The following is a 22,001-nucleotide window of genomic DNA, read 5'->3' on the forward strand; positions in this document are numbered from 1 at the left end:
AGTTGCTGACCACTAGGGCTGTTCAAAAATAACTTTTTTTTCCCGATTCCAGCCATTCAGTGATTAAATTGTCAGGTTACCTTAAAAAACGCTGCACACCAAATTTGGTTCAATTCTAACAAGTATAGGGCTCCGCGGATCCAATTAAAATTTTAAATTTATACAGGAAAATTGAAATAAAAAATTTTTCAAATTTTTCTGTCAACCCCATGAAATTGTTGAGCTGTCTTCAGAGACGATGCAAAAAAAATTTGACTCAATTCGGACTAGTAGAAGTGGAGTTATTGGAGTTTTTCGTTAATAATTCTCCAATTATCCTTGATTGGTGGATAATCCGAGGATTATCAACGAAAAACTCAAATAACTCCGTTTCTACAGGTTGGAATTGACTCAAATTCCATTTGCATGGTCTTTGAAGACATCTCAACATTTTCATGGGGTTGAGAGAAAAATTTGAAATTTTTTTTTTTTAATTTTACGTAGTAAATTAAAAATTTTAATTGGCTCTGCGGACGCTTAGACATGTTCGAATTGAACCAAATTTGGTGTGCAGCCTTTGTTGTGGCAACCTGACAATTTAATCAGTGAATGGCTGGAATCAGGAAAAAAAAGTTATTTTTGAACAGCCCTACTGACCACCCCTGACGAGTGTCACCCTAAAACATTCGGGTTTACTTTACTATGTATATATTATTCAATTGTATTTTGAAGTTATGTACCTCCAAGGGACTATTCGATTATTTTAGAATGACTTTACAAATGCGCAGGAACCGTAAAACAATGCCAAATTCGCCACTCTAATAATTATAAATTTAAATTATAATTTGTCTTGTTATAGTCCATTGCTTGAGTGAGATCAATACGGTAACCAGCATAAGTTGAAGATAAGACAATTTAAGCGCACTGCGTCACAGCCAAATTGAGTTATCACCGAGTTCTCACCTCGTTCATCTGCTCAAGCAGCGTCACTTTCTCTTGCAAATCGTTCATGAGTGCTTGTTTCTGCAAAGAATGCAAACCTTGAAACACACAAATCTTGACACAAAATCTATGACCAACTACATGAGCTATCTGACCTTACTGCCTGTAACCCACCAAGCAAACTACCCCAGTGAGTCATCAGAGTGCTGATATGACTACCTTTTTTCAGAATTTTATCTTTTGAACTCATTTGTAGAAATGACTCCGCTGAATAATATGGACCCACAATAGTAGGCCTACTAGTTAACGAGGAAAGAGAGTGTCACCTTACTTCCCTTAATTCCCAAGAGAGGTCAATATCAGTTTTGAATCCATACAATATCTACAAACCATCTGCAGCATTTTTGTTGAATTGAGATGGTAAGACCAAGACCCATAAACATACTATTCTCTCCTATATTGGAGATTACCTGCTAATACTAATTATGAATGCTCTCAACCAGTAACGCAACATACACTATCCACTTCCAATGGTATGGTTTCCCATGAACATACGCCTATTAATAAGATGGGAGCATAATCATGCAGAACAGAGCTGGGAGAGAAAGGTGATTCATGTCAAAATTTTTCACAGTAGAATTGATTACGTCATTATTAGGATTCATGAAATCTGGTATGATATCGAAATTGCATTTTAGAGTAAATCTCAGTATTTTTTAATGATACGGTACAGGCCAGTTTACTTAATCTTTACCCTCAACACAAGCTACCAGAGATCCGCAGTTAGAAAATCAGTCATGACTAGCAATATATACCCCTGTCTAGTAAACAAACATGTATGTTCTAAGGGAGAATACTTATTTCAATGCTAACCTACCAACCTTGACAAACCTAGCCACATATCATTTAAATACCTGTATAACTGAACCCAACATAGAGGTTCACTGCTACTTCAAGCATCGCAAGCCCTATCAGCTGCATCGAGAATAAATAAATACAGCAAGATCAAAGCGAAAACCCAGGGCATACTGAGAACTGGGTCAACACAATTAGTCAAGTTACTATCTGTAGGGATTACAGTTGAGTGATCACATGGAGATGCATGATGGAAAATCGTACCCCTCCCTCCATAGCTGAAACTTCATCCTTCGCACTTTGTATTGCTTCGTTTAGCTCAAGTTTGTCTTGCTCGTGACGACGTTGCCATTCAAGTACCTCGGACGACAGCGTTTGGACCTTGACAATATAATATAACATCATCACTAACTGACGTAGTCGATGCGCCAGTAAAGCTCGATGTTATATACTCAATCGGGAGCAACGGTTTCGAAGAAAAGCCGCGAACGAATGATTTCAGAAGTAGATTGGTGCGGCAGTGTTGCAAACATTTAGTAAATCGAGGTGACCTACGTACAAATATTGCGAGATGCATGTTCGCGATAACGCAAAATGATTGATGGCGCCAGAAATGAAGCAATTTCACTCGCAAAACAATCCCGAAACTACTTCTACTTTAAAAAAGACGAAATGCTGTGCCATTTACGGAGCGGACAGGAAAGCGAGAGAGACGTAGGATTCAGAGTCCTGATTTGAAGCAAAAACCCGTCAATCTCAACATGACATAGGCTATGGAAATGAGTCACAAGTTTTGACGGTGTCAATGCCATTGTACGACACCTCAATCGATTCCCACTGAGTAGTGGTACTCCATTTGTACAACCAGAAAAGTTTCAGCTTTTCCAAACTAGCTTGGAATTAGAATTATAGCTACACCGTGTATTCCAAACTAGATAGGAATTAGAATTACAGAATTAGATTAGAAATAGAATAGATTACCAGCACTCTGCTCTAATTAAACAATTAGAGTTTATCTAGTTGTCGAAGACTGCCTACAAGCCTTGAAAAAATCATACAGAGGCACAACATGAGTAGCAACCTACCTCAAGTTCCTTTTTATACAGCATTCCCTTGATTTCCTCGAGATTCTTTTTCAATTCCGTTTCGAATTCGCCGCCCCTATTTCTCGATCCTTCGGTCTGAATACCGGCAAAAATGAAAACGCAAATCCCGCAACACGTAACAAATGGTTTGCGTCACCTCCTTTATCTTTCCGCGTAGCGCTTCGACCTCGCCTGCGTGTGCCTTCCTCGAATCGTTCAGTCGGCATTTCAAGGCTTCGATTTCCTCCGAGCGAGATTTGCTGGCTGCATCGAGCTGGGCCTGAAAATCGGGGAATTCTAGTATCTACGGCACCTTTATTTAGCGCGGATCCGCTAACCACAAAATTTGATTAGTCGATAATGTTTGTATTGTCCGTGTAGCTATTGTGAAATGAAGGACTAATTGGCCACTAATAGACCACCGAAAGTCACCCGGAGACGTAGTAGGGCAGTAATCTTCAACCACTTTGGTGTGGTGCACACTTGAACTAGTTGTTACGAACTCATGGACCCTTGTATACCCGTTAGTATGGTGCTGAAAAGCACCGTATAAACATAGCGGCCGGTTGATTTATAATTTGAAAATATTTCGCAGGCTTGAGTCTAAATTCGGTAGCCGATTACAAAAAGCGAGCACGTCCACTCGGGTCTACTCACGACTTGCTTAGTATCGTGATAATGTGCAAACGTATAATGCACGAAGTTTTACCGATTTTTTGTCCTAAAATCGGGAGTGCGGTACGCAATACGCATGGTTCCAACAATTCTTGAGATTAATTTCCTACGAAATAAAACCTAACATCACACACATCTTCTTGTTTGTTGTCAATTGCGCATCACATTCAGTCATCCTGCCCAGCGATTCATATTATCAGTTTTAGACGCTGCCAATTAGCGAGAACCGTGTTGCCAATTAATGAGAACCGTATTGCAATCAGCAAGATTCGTCTACACTGCACAGAAGCACGCGATCCTCTGCGGGAGTTGGTTTGTCGTTTGTACACGAACGAAATTAGGTCATTGATTGCTGAACGCACGTTGATTTATCACATCTTTAACAGGCCTGGTGCGCACGATATAATCGTTGGCCTGAGCAATCGCATCTGTAGTAGGCCTAGTGAGCAAGATATCATCGCTGGCCTGAACTATCGAGTATTGGGCCTCGCAGGCTTTGGCTCCTATCTATAATTAAGAATCATTTGGAGACAATGCCGTTAAGTGTATAATGATTACCGATTGTTATGTCACGATCGTTCAACTGCGACGTCGTAAAACAGAATGAAATAGAATCGCCGTGAGCAAACTTTAACGTGCGTAATCGATAACCGCTAATACTTAAACATAACCATCACTGGAAACTTATGAAAGGCGCAAGTTCGTCAACACGAGAAGCTTCTACAATCAGCATGTACTGCAAGTGCAGGGTGCGTACTATGCATGGGTACATGCTTTTCAGCAGCATCTACATGGCATTTTAAGGGTGCGTATTACACATGGGGCATATTATACATATATTACGGTATTTTGGTTACTAGAAAAACAAGCACTAAAAACACCACAGTTATGTCCCCCGAACACTCAAAACTCCATACCTTCAACGCCTCGACCTCAGTCGTCAAAGCACTCCGTTCCTCCCTCTCTTCCTCAAGCTCCCTGGACCAGACCTCCCGTTCTTCAACAGCCGCCGCCAAGCCCGCCTCAGACCGAGCCAACCCATCGCTCAATTCATTCACTTTCTCCTCATGCTCCCTCCTCTCAACCTCCCGTCTCGTCTCTTCCTCCGTCTCCATTTCGTCAACCCGCCTCTCCAGAGAATCCTTGGCCTCACGCAACAATCCCAACTCATCCCGCAAGCTCTCAATCAGCGCGTCCGAGTCTTTTACGCGGGACTCGAACTGAGATTTCTTTTTCAAGGCGACTCGAAGTGACTCGATTTCGTGTTTCGCGTTTTCTAACTCCACTTTCGAGAACCGTATCTTCTCGGCGACCTCCCCGATCTCGGTCTCTAGGGCCGCAGCATTGTCACGGCAACGATCGCGTTCATCCGCTATGCTTTTACGGTCCTCCTCTAGCTCAGCGACCCGTTCACGCAACTGTTCAACTAGCATATCTGCATCACGCATTTCGCCGTCGATTTTCTCACATTTCGAGCTCTGCTCCATCTCCAACTTGCTGATGCGCGACTTCAACTTTTCGTTCTCATTGGTCAGTTCGTTGAAGTCCCTCTCTAGAGCTTCTCTCGATGACGCAGACTCTTCCATCACGGCGGCTTTTTCGCGGATCATCGCGTACACCGATTCCAGGTTTTCTTTTAGCTTGCAGACTTTCTCTTTTTGCTTTTCGAGCTGTTTTTCCAAATCCTTTTTCTCCGAGTCCAATCCTTCCAAATTCTCCAGTCTCTCCGTCAATTCCTCGTTTCTCGTGGTCAAGTCTGAAAGTGCGAAAGTTCGGTCTTCCAATTGTTTTTCGAGACACGATATCGTGTCGACGGCAGTCTCCAATTCCTTTTTCTCCGCGTCCAATTCATTCGACTTCTTCAATTCATCAGTCAGTTCCTCGTTTTTACTTGTCAAGTCTGAAACGCGTGCGTTCATTTCCGCGATATCTCTCTCTTTAGCGAGACTGTCGTCTTCCAATTGCTTTTCGAGTGCAGAAATCGTGCCGAGAGCAACTTCCAGTTCCTTTTTCTTGTCATCCAATTCGTCTAACCTCTTCAATCCTTCGGTCAATTCCTCATTTTTAGTAGTCAAGGCCGAAATGAGTTCGTTCATTTCCGCAATATCCTTCTCTTTGTCCAAACTGCAGTCTTCCAGTTTCTTTTCAAGAGAAGATATTGTGTCGAGAGCAATTTCCAATTCCTTTTTCACGTCACCCGATTCATCCAAACTCTCCAATCTATCAGTTAATTCCTCGTTTTCACTCGTCAAGTCCGAGATGCGTGAATTCAATTCAGAGATATCTCTCTCTTTAGCAAGATTGAAGTCTTCTAATTGCTTTTCAAGCGACTCGACCGATTCTCTAGCAGTGACAGCCGCCTCGCGAGTATCTTTGTAGCTATCGAGTTCAGCCTCCAATTTCCTACAAGCCTCCTCTAAACGCTCGATCTCGGCTTTGCTCGTCTTGAGCTGAGCCTCCAACTCCCGATCCTGGGACACCGTCGGTTCATCAGCCGTGCTCAATCTCAGCACGAGATCTTTGTTCTCCTCTTGTAGTCTAAGAATCTCGTGTTCCGCTTCCTTCTTACCTCTCTTAAGCTCGACGATGCGAGCGTTCTCGTGCTCCAGACTCCGCCCGAGCTCCAAGAGCTGCGACTTGACAGACGCCATCTCGTCTTCCTCCCCCCGCAGCATCGAGGTGAGCTCCGAGATCCTCTCTTCGCCAGCCGCTTTCGCTTTACGGAGAGTTTCCAGCTCCTCGACGGCAGCCGAATCCGCGTTTTCGAGCAGTTTTTCACGGCAAATCTCGTTATTTCTCAAAATTTCACGGAGTTCGGCGATTTTCACCCGTAGCTCGCTGTTCTCCTCTGCCAGAGCAGTGAAATCGCGTTGATCTTCTTTGATGTCGCTTGAAAGGGAAGCGTTCCTTTGATCTTCGAAAATTTCGCTTTGATCTTGGACTTTCAAGTCACTTGAAAGAGAGATGTTCCTTTGATCTTCGCAAATTTCGCTTTGATCTTGGACTTTCAAGTCACTTGAAAGAGAGATGTTCCTTTGATCTTCGCAAATTTCGCTTTGATCTTGGACTTTCAAGTCACTTGAAAGAGAAGTGTTCCTTTGATCTTCCAAAATGTAACTTTGAAGTTGACTCTTCATGTCACTTGAAAGAAAAGCGTTCGTTTGATCTTCACATACGTCGCTTTGATCTTCGACTTTGATGTCGCTTGAAAGGGAGCCGTTCTTTTGATCTCCAAACACACTGCTTTGATCTTTCTCGCCGGCGTCTCTCGCCATCTGTTCCATGCATAGTTTCAAATCCACTACCTCCCGACGAAGACCGATCAGTTCATCGTCGTCCTGGGAATGCCTGGCGACGCCCAAGCCTTCAATAATGTCGTTTTTCTCCTCCAGCTGCAATTTGAGCTCGGAAATTTCATCATACAGACGGTCTACCATCTCCTGATCGATCGACATGGAAAAGTCCATCCCGTATTCCGACACCGATACCTTTTGGCTGGTGGTTTGAGCCCGGGCGGCGTCCAATTCTAGGTTTAACCTCTCGATTTCTTTCTCCTTTTTGGAGAGTTCGTCCTTCAAGTCCTGACACTGCTGCGATTCGAGTTTGTCGCATTCCGGATTGCAACCCATCTCTCCTTCGACAGCGGAAGATACTTCGAGTTCGCAAACGCGAGACTGCAGAGCATCTCTCTCTTGCGCGACTTCCTCAAATTGCTCGAGCAAGACTCGGTACGAAGTCTCCCTCTCCAAGTCCTCGGTTTCAGATCCGGATTCCAAAGCCGAAATTTTGTTTTCCAGCGCCTCTTTCTCGCTAGTCAAAAGACGGAGCCTGGCTTCGTTCTTTACAAGCTCCTCTTTACTCCGAGAGATAGTTTCTTCGAATTCAGAGAGTTTCGAATCTTTGCTTTCAATCTCCAGATCGCGCGCATCGATTTTCTCTCTCATTTTATCCATGCTTTGAGTAAACAGTTCGATCCTCTCTTGTAGTTCTTTTACAATAGCATTCTTGGCAGACAATTCCTCCGACTTGGATCGCACGTCTGATGTCACAGTCGCCAAATTCTCTTCGGCTTCGGACGCGGCTTTCTTGTGCTCTTCGAGAGATTTCGTGGCGTGCTCGAGCCTGTCCCGTAACGACTCGATCGACTTGCGGTTCTCGGCTTCGCGGGATTCTGCTTCCTCCAGCGAGATCCTCATCTTCTCCATGGCCTCGTAGGAGTCTTTTTCAGAAAACTCTTCGGATTTCTCTTTGAACGCGGCGATTTCGCGGTTCAATTCGTTCACGCGTAGTCGCGACTCTTCGACTTTGTGGTCAAGAGATGCTTTTTCCTGGCTCCACGCTTCGGAGTGCGTCATGAATTTTTCGGTTTCCACAGCAAGCTGACCTTTGACCTGTAAGACATTACCTCGATTACATGTAGAAATACATATTTTCAAAACAAATCACAATGAAAGGTATGGAATGCAAAGTAAGCAGTCTTCAGAAGCAGATAGTCTTTTACCATACTTTTAGAAGGCAATCAGTGGTGGCTACCTCCGAAACGGCAAGATGCATCTTCGCTACTAAACGCAAAATAACGCCACAGATACACAATTACGATGATCCATGGGCTTATTCACATTTATATGAGAATTCCACTCGGGAAATTATTGCTATACTACTTTTTACTTCTCCAATAACTGCTAAAAAGTAAGTAGTTTTGCCTACTCTCGTTCAAGCACCAGCTGTAGTATATGAAACCTTAGCCACTTGAACAAGTGCTGCAAGTGGGAATGATTGAATTAGTCTCAAGCAAGCTAAGAGAAAGGAATTAATAAATTAAAATCATCAAAATATTCATATGGCGATCAGACATGGGGTAATCGCGATTAGTAATCGTAATCGATTACGACGATTACAGCATTTTGAAGTAATCGTAATCGCAATCGATTACATTCGAAAAAAATCCGAAGTAATCGTAATCGTAATCGACTACTTCTCATATCTAATCGATTTTTTTGTGAAAGAACGATTAGTTTTTGTTTGTACAAGGACTATGACATAAACTGAATATTCGTAAACAAGAATAGGATAATATACCACGTTAGCGATAGCACAAACGTCTGTTTTCAAACGCCGCTACTCATTATGAAGTCAGAATTATTAGCTCCGCTCGTCATTGCGTAAGAAGTATCCACACATAGTAAACAGACATGCGATGGACATTGTAGTGTGATTGTAAGAACACCCCCGTGGTGTATATCACTACACTACAGAAGCCCCTACCTCGCAGCAGGATATTGATCACCACTCTGCCTATATAGTTTCAAATAGTAACTTATATATTGATGTTTGGTTGGGCTTAGTTAAACAGAGTTTACCATTGCTGCTTGGCGAGCAGGAGGCCTACGTACGCACGTGCACCTGACGAAGATTCGGAATTTTGTACTCGTCGTGCTTAGCCGTTTCTCGTAACAGCAGCTCGCAGTATATGTATTACGTTGAAGGCAGAATTTTTATGTTCACTATATCTTATTCTCATATAACTTCCTGAAACGGGCGTCAATCGTTATTTCACAGTTCGTTACTCAGCATTTGGACCTGCCGCCATAACCATCCGCTTATATAACCTGACATGTTAGCGTGGGTTGTAGCTAGAATCAGAACCAAACCAGAAATTCGTCCCCCAGTCCAACCGTTGGTCAATTTTCAAAACTGAATTTCGCCAATAACATTGGTAATTGCATTATATTACTATTCAATTATAACCTCTCTCAGCCCCGAGTGTCAGATTTACCTGTAGATCTGGGGCACGTAATTCGTAATTATAGCATCTGGTATGCTGTTAATTACTTTATTGTATGTTGTTAATTCGCGACCTCCAGTCTGTTGTATAATCAAAAGATATTGTACTCGCCCAAACGTAGCAGACTAAAAGAATATCTTTCGTGAGGCGCACACACAAATTGTCATGGCTTTATTCCTTTGTCGATGCGCCGGGTGACATTTGCATTGTGGGCCCAGATTGGAAGGACAGGAGTTATTAGTCACGCCCACCCAGCGCGGCTATTGAGAATAGACGAATGCCCTAAGTTTCGGTCAAGGTATTTCTTTGGTATAACATCCATCAAGAATTAATTAAATTCTCGAAAATACTTTGTAATTTATGTTGGTTTACGAAATACCTTCGAGTCCCCTTCGAGCACGCTCCCCACCCTATTAAGGAATTTAGGGTGCGGCAGGTAAAGACCTGGCAATAATGCAAATCGTTCGGTGCGATAAATCATCCTCCCCTATAAAGTTGGGCAATTCGTATATTATGACGTAATAAGCAAATGACGCATGATGTATGAAGAGAGTTGATATCTCATTAAGCCTTTTCATCGCAATCCTTGTATTGTCTTCCAATATATCATTTAAGATTATAGTCCTAAGAAGCAAAACAAATGTAATCGTGAGTAATCATGATTACTTTTCCAATGTAATCGTAATCGACTACATCCTGATTTTGCTGTAATCGTAATCGTAATCGCGTGATTCTGAAGTAATCGTAATCGCAATCGATTATATTCATGAAGTAATCACCCCATGTCTGATGGCGATATCACGAAAAAATCATTCAGAACGTGAATCTTTTTCATGCTTCAAGTCCTGGCGCCGGCGGTGACATTTGCTATGTGCCATACGACATAGAATTATAGATTCTTGTTGCTATGTGCCATACGACATAGAATTATAGATTCTCAATAAAATGACCCTCTACAATTACCTACGTTATTGCTATTTGGCTCAGTTGTCAAAAAGGCTGCACAGTGCACAATTCCACATGCACACCCACGCTCTATGTATATTCGCAATCAGTCGCAAGTAAAGGAGAAATTCCGATTTTACCTCTTTGAGCTGCTTTCCTAGTTCCACGATCCTTTCTCTCGTCAAATCCAACAGCTGCCTCAGCGATCGTTGCTCCGCCACGTTTTCGGCTCTGGTCATTCTCTCCTGCTCCAGAATACCAGTCAGTTTGCCGACTTCCCCTTGCAGCGAAATCACCTTCACGACTTCGGCTTCGAGTTTTTTGTTTTCCTCTAAAGATCGGAAAAGTTTAAGACGTCCGGAACAAGGCACGGGAAAAATGGTACGAGTGATTACAATTACATCCAGGATTGCCATGTCGTCCTTATTTCTGAGATTTGTTCTTGTTTGAAGGGCCATGTCTTATAAGTAGAGCCCGACCGATATTGGATTTCTGAGCCGATACCGATAACACCGATATCCAGTACCTCCACCGATAACGCCGATATATTCAGCCGATATTCAAAATATGTGGAATCTAGCTCAAGGCCCATATTTAACACCTCAGAGCATTTATTTCAACAACTTTAAAGCCATTGATATGCTTGAACATGAAATAAATGATTTAGGGGCTATAAAAATATATCAAAAAAGCACCAATCCAGCAGTTGCAGATTACAGTTCACGAAGCACAATTTCTCGGCCCTTTCTCCAAGGAGTGAACTTCTGTGGTCTTCCATAAATTATGTATATAGTACTAAATACAGTCTTCCACTTGGTACCATAGTTAGTGGCACAGCAAGAGTTGCAAATCTGTCTTCATTTCGGTTCCACCGCTCCCTTGCAGGGGATCTTTCCTTCAAGGTTTCACTAAATATTGATATTCTTCTGGCAGTGCACCTGGAGCCTTCAGCACACCATTAACAAATAGCTGAAAGAGGATGACCAAATCAACTCAAATTGTCCACATCTGCAACTGCTCCACCCATCCCCTTGCCCTTAGGCCTTGACCATGACCAGCATTTCAACAATCAATTGATCAATAATAGTTGGCCAATGTCAGCATGGAATCAAATATTTTCGTATCAATTATTGGCTTTACTCCACGTTTGCTTGATTTTCTTTCCCTCTGTGCTCGCATATTTCCTATCATGGTGGCCCCGCAGGCCTCAGTCAGACGACTTCATACATTACTGGTATAAATAGCTCTGTTGGTCTTGATACCGAACCAATAGCACTATCTTCAGAGAAACATTTCGACGCGACGCTTTTCTCTATCATCACGAGGGTCAGTCCAGCATGATTGAAGTTCTCATTTTTCTTACTGATTGAAATCTTCTGCAGACAACTATCCATCCAGCTGCTCTCTGTCTTCATGGTGATCGATTACTGCAGGGGGATTCCCACGAAGTCAGTGGGATTCCCACGAAGTCAGTGGGGCATAACGGTGGCTAGTTATCTAAAATATTTTTCAGATAGGCACGCCTACTGCCTGTATGCAGTATGCATTATATGCAGCTTGGCCATTTATTTTTATAATTTACCGTCCTCACGTCTTCTATCGACTTCTCTGACTCCCTGCCACCATGTTGTGACGTCACGAAAATGGCCGATATTTTTTTACCTTCAATGGCCGATACCGATATTTCTCTCCAAGCGTGATATCGACTCGATATTATCGGCAAGCCGATAATCGGTCGGGCTCTACTTATAAGCTTCAGTGCCCATATTTTAGAATTTATCCTTATTTGAAGGGTGACATCTTGAAATTGAACTACATTGTACTAGGTCCTACGCAGGCGCGTATCCAGAGCGCGAAAAAGGGGGGGGGTTTTGCGTTACGAAATAGGCTATTATGACGTCATCATTACAATTACTCGTCTCCACGCCATGGCGAATATTTACGATATTCTATAGTTTAATAATAAAAAGAGATTTGCGGTGAGTGGGAGATGTACGAATATGATACAGACATTGCCTGAAAATCGTGTTTCTTTTACGGTATGATTGAAAGAAATTCGTAATTGCTCACATTTAGTCATGAGCCAGCAAACGCCGCCCGTCTCCAAGCGCCTAGTTCCGGCCAGAGATGCGCGATTTTGTTGGGTTTTGACGATATTATGCGTACGGTCGGTAGTATCGCAGCGGACGAACAAGCGCGGAATAAGGCGGCAGCATAAACGAGGGCGATCGCAATCACCACAGAGAGGTGTGGTGTGAACAGAGTACGTCGTACACGAATGTGTGCTTTTCGATGGCTTTACTAGCCTTACGGCTGAGCGTGTAGTACGCGCGAAGGTAATTAGACTTTAATTGCAAATACGCAAGTCAGTCAATTAATACAGAGTACACACTGGGATAATAACTTGATCGACAGAGAAACTAGTCAGCCGATATAATTAGGTTGACTTTACTACTAGGCCAACTCAATTCTCCCGTTCAGCGACAACACAGGCCTGTATTTGGACGCCAGCAAGCCACCTAATAATCGGGAACGTGGATTGCTAGGCTTGTATTTTGAAATGTGAATGTCAATCGTAGACCATTTCTCGCCAATAATCGCGAAGACAATATGGATTTGAGAATAGCATTGTCGTACCGGTGCCGCCGTGTCTGCGTCTCGCTGATCAATCAACACGCCGTGCAATTCTTAATTAGGATTTCGAGGCGAGCAGGCGCAGCGAATTCGCGGGCGATGTTGATTGCCGACAACTTCGTCTTTGCAATTACGTGTCGCGTCGGCCAATTAGATTAGATTTTCCTAAAATGCGTCTCTCGTTTTAGCAAGGCGGGAGAGAAATCGAGGGAAGAAAGTTGAGAACGTCAGCAACTACCGCTGAAATGTAGCTGAACAAGCGCAGAATTCGTATGGAATTAGCGAAATATAACGACCTATTTTATCCTTTCGACTAATTCGGCGCATGATTCCAAGATTTGGTAGGGGTTTTAGTCCCCTTAAATAACATTAACACGCCATATTCGCCTTCTCATACGTAAAAACGAATATGTTAAACTAATAAATTAGCAAATACTAGAGGCTATATTTTACATCAATTTTTAGGATTTTGAAAAAGGGCGGGTTCCGACCCCCTAAAACCCCCCCCTGGATACGCCACTGGTCCTACGATATGTCAAAGGGTGACGTCTTGTAAGGCCCTTACAATAAAACTGCATCAATCCTTGCTTGTAAGATCTGCCCTAATTTTCAAAGATTTATTGTCCTTATTCATTTATAGGCGTGATTAGCTCTCGATAAATGATGACCGTTTTAACGGAAAAAGGTTTTCTTTTCTGGAGCTATATTTGGTCAAAGCTATAGGCCTAATAGTAATTCCCAATTTTCACGCGATTTTCGAAAAACAAACTCAAGACGTCACAAGGTACAAGCTGTGAATTTAACACGATACGAAATTATTCTGTTATTTGGGTCTGGAGGCGAGCATGCTTAAAGCAGTGTAAACACAGAAATCCAATGCTGCGCTCAGCACAAGGGCGCGAATTCATTTCCAAAAGAGGACGGAGCACACCACACAAAATTCAGAGTCAACCCGGCACAGAAACACTAATCTTCCCTTACTCGCAAGCGCCTGGTTCGCCCCTTCCCATTTCTGGCAGGTCTGCTGCTTGATGTCCAGAGCCCACTGGAGGCTTTTGATTTTGGCCGCCATTTTCTCGGGATCCTGGACCTGCCCTCGCGGTATGATCGATACCTCGTTGGCGTGTATCTTTTCCAATTCCCGAACCTGAGGATCGAAAAGGAAGCAATCAGAGAATACTTCAAGTGACAAGGCATTGGGGTTTTGCTCACTAAGCTTATGTTAATATACAATTGAATGGTATTGAAATAAACCCGAATGTTTTCCGTTGAGGGTAGTCACTGGAGACTAGCGGAGAATTGGAAACATTTTGTATCAACAATCGAGCACAACCGATCGTAAATGCTTTCCCAATCACAAATGGACAAAAATGGCGACATGACAAATACCGACCTGCTGCTTTAGGAATTCACATTCCTGCAATGCCTTCGTGCTTTCTCTCATGGCGATGTCCTTTTCCACGTTTGCTTTGGAAAGAGACGTCTGAAGCTCGCTGACCTGGGGCAGACGAAATAAAATTCCACGTTTCGGAGTACTCAAATAGGTGCTGCCTACTCGCACTACTCCAAGTATTCAAGCTTCAGACAACTGTACTTTTTCAAACAGTTTTTAGGCAAAACTAGACCCTAGAATTTGAAAAATCATTTGAAATCACAACGGTAACTGAATAGATATTTTTATACACGATTTTTCGAAAATTATTGTTATTGATTGTTTTCTGCTAGTTGAGAAGATGCCCGGTTTAAATTCAAATTCTTGGCCCCAACAGCAAATTCATTCCGAAACGCGTCGTACCTTTGAGAGCAGGAGATTGATCTGCTTGTTGGCGGACTCGCGCTCGCCGGCTATTTCCAAAGCAGACTCGCGCCTTTGCGTTTCGGCCATCTGCAGCTGTCGACGCTGGTCCAGGTCTCGGTTGTTCTCGGCCAAGAGGGCGCCCTGCGCCTGCTGCGTCACCGTGCGCAGTTTTTCGTACCTGCAACACCCCCCGAAATGAGCGCCTATTCAAAATTCGAAATGAGTACGCTGGGCAGAATCAAGTACCTGATTGTTTCGGTTACGCATAGAGTATTTATTAGCAGGGTTGTGACCAAGTCGGAAGGTTCCGAGTCACAAGTCGATCTCACTTTTACAGTTTTGACTCGAGTCAAGTCCAGGTCATTTGAAATGTCTGTCTTGGCCATCCTAGTCTCGTGTCGAAAAATGCCTCGAGTCATTACAACCGCGAGTACCAGCCTCCGACTATCACTCATGATGGCGTCACAGCAGTATGAACGACTTGGAAGGTTCAAATCAGAGTTGTAATGACTCGACTCCGACTCGATTTGACTCAAGTCAATTTCTCAATATACGTAAATGACTTGACTTGAGTTATAAGAAGTGGTTTTAACAATACTTTCAACTCGAAACTGAACAGTCAATGCAATGACTTGGACTCGAGTCATAATACCATATGACTCGGACTCAACCCTCTGCTCTCTTGGACTCGGACTTGACTCAGCTGTGAATTAAAAATGACTCGAGTCAAAACTATAAGACTGAAATCGACTTGCGACTCGGAGCCTTGCGACTTGGTTACAACCCTGGTTCAAATATGCGCCTTTTACGTGACCACAACGAACGTAATGCCAGTCTGTATCACATTGAACATGAATTGGGCCTGGGCAATCTTTTCAAGTAAAAAACTTTTTTTGACCTGAAACAACTGAATTTTGACCAAATTTTGACCTCGCGTATGCAAATTAGGTGTTTACGCACATAATGTAAAAATTATACTATTCATCTTCATTTCACTTACTTTTCGGTGATTTCCGCCAGCTCGTTCCGAGCCTTGGCCAGATGCTCCCTCAGTTTCCTTTCGTCCTCCGTTCCAGAGGCTTCGTCGAGACGCCGTTCGAGTTCCGAGCACTGGGAACGAGATCCCGCCAGCTCGCAGTTCACGACTCGAATCTCGCTTTGCAATTTCTCGGTCAAATTGAGTCTTTCTTTGATTTCGCCGGTGTTCAAACCCGTTTCCTCCACGAATTTCACGAACTCGTGCTTGGGAGGTTCTTCGGTGTCAGCGCACTCGGATTTTAGAGCTTCAATCTCGCTTTGCAATTCCTCGATCAGGACTAGTCTTTCTTTCATTTCACGGGCGCTCAGTCCCATTTGCTCCAAGAAGCTTGCGAGCTCGCGCTCTGGAGATTCTTTCGCGCTCGCTTGCTCGGATTTCAAAGCATCGATCTCCATTCGCAATTGCTCGGTCGTGGCGATTCTTTCTTTTATTTCAACGGGGCCGAGTCCCATTTCGTCCATGAATTTCGCGAGCTCGTGCTCGGGAGATTCTTTCGCGTCTACTTGCTCGGATTTATAAGCGTTGATCACGCTTTCCAATTTCTCGATCTTGGCAAGTCTTTCCCGAATTTCTCCGGGGCTAAGACCCGTTTCATCCAAGAACTTTTTGAGATCAATCTCCGGAGTTTGTCCAGAAATGGGCTGTTCCAAATTTGCAATCTTTTCCTGCATATCGATACAAAACAAATAAATTTTCGTAAAGTTTAGTATGAAATTTCAACGTAGGTCTGTAACTATGCACATTTACTTTTTCAAAGTAATTTTATCATGGTTTGCACGCCGATCACGAGCATGAACACAACGTTCCTTGCTTACGTAACGAGACTACTTGAAGCACCTACGGGTGTGAATATTTGTGAACAGCACAAATGCAAGATACTGTACCTTATACTGAAGAAGCGATAATTGGGCTTCGTCAATTTTGGCGTTTAAGGCTGCCAGCTGTTTTCGCAGATCCTGAATCTCCAGCTCCTTCTCGTCGAGAAGATTTTTGTATTTTTCTTCGTTGTCAGAGGTATTTTGCCCCTTGCCTGAATCGTTTGGAAAAGGTCGCTGATAATCAACGGAAGTCAAAATCGCAAGATCATCTTCCCGACCGATACAAAATCACCTTATTACTAGGACGTTGGCATCAATCATAAAGAATGTAATGCCAGTATCATAGGCGCCGAACCTGGGTATGCAAGGTATGCCACGCATACCTAGACATTTTTTTAGGTATGCGGCATACCTACAATTTCGTTTGGCATGTATCGGCATGAACGCCAACTGTGCTATTTAGAACAAATCGCAATGTATTAGCCAATTGGCGAGATTCGTCTGTGCACGCGAATACGCGTCGATAAGCGCCTTATTTAATTGTTTGCCAGAGATCAGAGACTCGCTAATTGACAGCACTTCCGGACAAGCTTATCATACAATTAAGTTCGTCAAAACGAGAAGATTGTATAATCAGCATTTACGCATGCACTTTACCCTAATGCAGTGGTTCCCAACCGGTGTGCCGCGGCACACTAGTGTGCCAATTGGACTGCTCAGGTGTGCCGCGAGCAAATGCGATAAACTGGGTCGAAGTATAACAAAAATCCAAATTTTGAGTGTGTCATTGTTGGAGTTCCTATAGAATTTACTATATCAAGACACGCGATGTACAATCCGATGCAGTGAACAGATACAAGGATGTCGCGACGGCCGTAGTCACGTTATCTCAATGAGGCATCCCCATCAGGTCATGGATTGGGTCTTTTTCTGACTTTTTATTGTAAAGACGCTCTGAGCACAGCAACGTATGGGGTCGGAGAATCTCATAAATCTGCGACGCGTCGTAACTAGCTACTGCATTGCCATGAATGAAACTGGGGCCTCCGCCGTCAATGGGTGTGATACGTTAGTTTGCCCACATATAGTAGCATTTAGGACGGTGATAGATAGATAACTAGACTCGGGCTATTGGACCGTGATGTTGAGGTGTGGCCGAAGGTGACCTTTTACTTGTCACCCCATCAGAACCGGAGGCAGAACAGGGACGTGACGTAGTTGATGACCTTTTTCTGTTTCTATTTGTAGTCGTATTCTTGCCATGTCTTCGTTATCGATGATAATTTTATATCATGCCGATATAACATATTTTGATTCCTGAGATGCCAACTTATAGCACGGTCCACTTTTTGTAAGACACTGCTTTTGCAGATCCGAGGACGAGTAGGAGCCAATATAAACCTCCAACACCTAGGAAGGCATTCCCACCATCGAGAAATATATACTCATTTGGAAGTGAGGTTCACGTTTACAAATTAGAATTGCCGACATAGCCATTCACATTGCGATTGTTAGGTAGCGTGCCAGCATTGCAGGTAAAATGTAGGCTCATGGCGCAACGTAATGTTGCAGGCGACAAATTTGAGAATTGAGAAGTAATGTTGATCAAATTATATCAGTTAACAAATTTCACCGGTTCTGAAGTTGATCATCTCGGTTTGTTGGAACTGCAATTGAACAGCAGCTGGCTGTCAGTAAGACTCTTGACTGAGGTATATTGCTATCCTCACATAAGCTATTACACGATCGGCATGGAAACGCGTTTGGCTTCCAAGATATACAGTTATACACCTCTATACGCGTCTGTATTTGTTAGTGACGATCGCGATTGGAGTCTTCCATGCGACGGTTAATTACATCGACAACGAGGTAGTGGGCAGACTTTGTTGTCAAGCCAATCTTATGAAATTAACCTCAGCCTGAAGTTTGAACGAGATCTCAGCAGGCAAGTTACGTGGCAACAGAGGTAATGGTTGATAATTCAAAACCTCACACGGATTGAGAGAAAGTCCTTATTCCTGTCTGCAATAAAATCGTGAAAAAAGAAGAATTGAAAACGATCCCCATGTCAAATTATACCATTCGTAGACGTATTTGTGAAATATCCGCAGAGATAAAAGAACTCTTAATTTCTTCTTGGAAGTAGCGAAAAGCCTACTTGAGTACACCGAAAAGGCACAAGTACTTCATCAGTGACCAGTGACCACCTATATAAGACTGTGGTTGCTGCTATACTCATTCTGGTAGTTTGCATTTGCCGTGAGCCAAAATAGTTCAGAACCACTGTGCTAGTGTGCCGCGAACTCTTTTTCATTTTCAAAGTGTGCCGCGAGGTCAAAAAGGTTGGGAACCACTGCCCTAATGAATCGATGCTATATCAACCCTAATTATCAATTCTGTCACATTACGACGTCATTCCTTTGTGACGTCATCGAACCCGCATACCTAAGGAAAATTAGCGTTCAGCGCCTATGGCCAGTATTACATCACATTTAAGAAAATTTGGCATTTTTTTTAGAATTTACTCATTTCATTGACAATACTGTGGGCTGATCATGACTTCAGACATCTTCCGCACAACCGAGGTTTACAGGCTTCCCTAGTGAAAATTACTATCGAAAGTATAATTCCGGCAAGTAGCTTATAATTACAGTATTGGAAAGGATCATCTCCCGTTACTCGGAATTAGTACTCATTTCAGATTAACGCACTCGAGAATCATTGCGGCCATCGCTGCTAATGACACTGCGTAAAGGTTGAATAATCAAACATTCGATTATTTGAAGAGCTCCTTGGAGGTACAGAACTTCCATATACAACTGAATAGTATTTTCAATATGGATATACCGCACAGCATCTACACCAAATCACACGCTCACCAGATTGGCCATCGGCCTGGTCATAAGAGGCCTGCAGCTGTCTTTTCAAGTCGTCGACCTTGCGCTCGTATTTGGCTTTAGTGATCTCCGTCATGGCCTCGAAACTTTCCAAATCGGCGCTAACACGCTTCAGCTCCTTGCGCATCGTTTCCTGCGAGCAGAGACAAACACGGATTTGGATTCGAAAAAATAAGGCTCGGATCGCATCTTGATCGGTAGGTCGTGGATTCAAACCCCGGCCGGGCCAGACCAAAGACCTGATCACTAGGGCGTTTTTACCTAAAAAAGTAAGATTTTGACCTAAAAAATCAAAATTTTGACATTTTTTACCCTTAGAAAACTAAATTTTGACGTAGTTTTGACCCCATGTTTTGTAAATTAGGTGTTTTCACACATAACGTTAAAATTGTACCACCTATCTTCATTTCAGGTTGGAACTGTCCGAGTAGTTTCGCCTGAAAAAAAAAACGTTTTTGACTGGAAAACACACAAATTTTCACGCGAAAAAACTTATTTCAACGAAATCTGGACAGATGAAGAATTGTGAAGTTACATCACGCATTATGGTAGGAATAATAAAAAATTGGTTGTAGTACAACGAAAGACACTTTCCTACATTCTCGGGTAGAAAGTGTCTGTCCTTACTAAGTAGCTTGCCAAGACCGGAGAAAGTTCAACAGCAGGATGGCAACACTGGTGAAACGCCGCGTTGCTACTTTCTGACAATGTTGTCTACATCACAATTCCTCATCATGCGCTTCTTGATATAAAAAGCAATGCCCACAAAGACTTGCTTCAGTTGGGATATTGCGATACGTTGAGCATGACACCGTGTCAACCTATTTGTTTCAATTGGCCGTTTACAATTCAGAATGAGCAGATGCTGGGCAGTCTACAACGGTAGGCCTAAAAGTAGGCTACAAGCTGTAAAATGTCATATGATAAGTTCACCGACAGTGCAAACATCTACGAAACAAACGAAAATGCGGGTATCATAAAGATTTTGACGTTGTAAACGATTTTGATTAATTTCACGCTACAATTTGGAAAAAATTTTGACTTATTTTGACATGTCTAAAAACTGGCCCTAGTGACGGCTTTTTCCCAGAATCTATGTGCCATTTTCAGGGTGCGTATTATACATGGAAAATGATGGTATATTAAAGTTGGATTTCCATGGTAATTTACTGAAATTACCAGACAGGATACCAGCTTAACAACGGGATTTTATTCAGACTCAAATCCACGCTCACCATCTCCTGATTCTGCGATTCGATAGTGGTGTTGGCGATGGCGAGTTCCTTGCTCGCGTCCTGGAGCATGCTTTGGGCGTCTGTGGAAGACTTCTGTACCGAGAGCATCTCCTCGTGGATATGCCGAATGTCCTTGTCCTGTGAATAGACCAAGACATGATGTTGATTTCAAAACATCAGTGGCTACCAAAGCATGGGTCACAACCCCGACATGGTTTGCTAAGGGTATAAATTTGGGTCTAGGCAATTCTCAAGTACCAGTATCGTAGTCCTAATTACCGCAACAGAGGGAAAGTTTATTACATATCAGTCCAGCGAGCAGACAAGCGGCTATGAAAATATGGAGTAATTCGTTAGAATCAATTTCAAGGAACCAGGGATCGGTGAGCTTGAAAATTCCTCCAAGAATTCCAGGATTAGAAAGAAGCATGGGAGCCACTGCCGTACAAAATATTTATTCCGTGATAAACTGGTATTTTGATGCCTCATTCTTGAACAACACCCATTCCAACAACTCACCTGACCATAAACATTAAAAAAAATTCGGAAGTCCTATAAATTGACAATAAATTCGCTTTTCCAAACAGTTTACATTCAAGGCATCGCTATATTGATTGACATTAGTTTGGGCATAGTCTATAAGGCATGGCTGATTATTATTATGATTACCTTTTCATCGCCGGCGCCTGCAAACACGACAGTATTAGATTTCAACGTTTCGACCTGTGAATTCAGATCAGCCACCTTCGACTGTAGAAGTTTAATTTGTCCTTCGTTCTCCTTCTAAAAACGAGCAAGGGTTAACGGCGTTAACGACGGTTACCACCAATTGTCCGACAACCTCCTGTTCCTCGAAGCTTCCTTTCTCCAGTTCCATGAATTCGTTCTGTTCGACCAAGGATTCAATCCTTTTGTCCAGGGCCAATTCGTTTGTACGCCTGCCAAGACACATTACGTTGATCACATTCAGACAATGGCTTGACGGCGAATACAGCGTTTTCAAGTAATAGTTATCGTAATTTTTGATATACGATGTTCTTTCCAATTCTCTACTAGTTGCTGACGACCATCACTAACGAGTGTCAGCCGAAAATATTCGGGTTCATTTCAATATGAATCTACTATCCAATTGTATATTCCAAAGTAAACGGCCATTTTGGATATATAACAGATGGCTTTGTAAAACGACGATCGCTCAACGGTTGCTCAAGCCGTTAAGTAGCTAAGTCACAAGGTTACGAGTCACAAGTCAATCTTACTTTTATAGCTTCGACTCAAGTCGAGTCATTTTTAATTCACCACCGAGTCCAAGTG

At 42.9% G+C, this 22,001-nt stretch overlaps 1 protein-coding gene across 1 annotated transcript in view; it reads right to left on the bottom strand.

The window, feature by feature from the left end:
• LOC145443472 (uncharacterized) overlaps window positions 1–22,001 on the bottom strand; it is a 62,152-nt gene that overhangs the window by 18,041 nt on the left and 22,110 nt on the right. Inside the window, exons 20-34 of the mRNA XM_080321438.1 lie at window positions 21,529–21,625; window positions 21,357–21,470; window positions 20,688–20,825; window positions 19,435–19,585; window positions 16,622–16,767; window positions 15,699–16,402; window positions 14,696–14,876; window positions 14,294–14,398; window positions 13,882–14,047; window positions 10,407–10,597; window positions 4,454–7,927; window positions 3,019–3,141; window positions 2,862–2,957; window positions 2,041–2,157; window positions 943–1,002 (exon numbers count right to left, since the gene is read on the bottom strand). Coding sequence (XP_080177564.1) covers window positions 943–1,002; window positions 2,041–2,157; window positions 2,862–2,957; window positions 3,019–3,141; window positions 4,454–7,927; window positions 10,407–10,597; window positions 13,882–14,047; window positions 14,294–14,398; window positions 14,696–14,876; window positions 15,699–16,402; window positions 16,622–16,767; window positions 19,435–19,585; window positions 20,688–20,825; window positions 21,357–21,470; window positions 21,529–21,625 — 5,863 coding nt within the window. The remainder of the gene's footprint in view (window positions 1–942; window positions 1,003–2,040; window positions 2,158–2,861; window positions 2,958–3,018; window positions 3,142–4,453; window positions 7,928–10,406; window positions 10,598–13,881; window positions 14,048–14,293; window positions 14,399–14,695; window positions 14,877–15,698; window positions 16,403–16,621; window positions 16,768–19,434; window positions 19,586–20,687; window positions 20,826–21,356; window positions 21,471–21,528; window positions 21,626–22,001) is intronic.

The sequence above is a fragment of the Botryllus schlosseri genome, chromosome 7, assembly GCF_051294905.1.
Source record: "Botryllus schlosseri isolate E-star chromosome 7, Bs_hap1, whole genome shotgun sequence".
Lineage (NCBI taxonomy): Eukaryota > Metazoa > Chordata > Ascidiacea > Stolidobranchia > Styelidae > Botryllus > Botryllus schlosseri.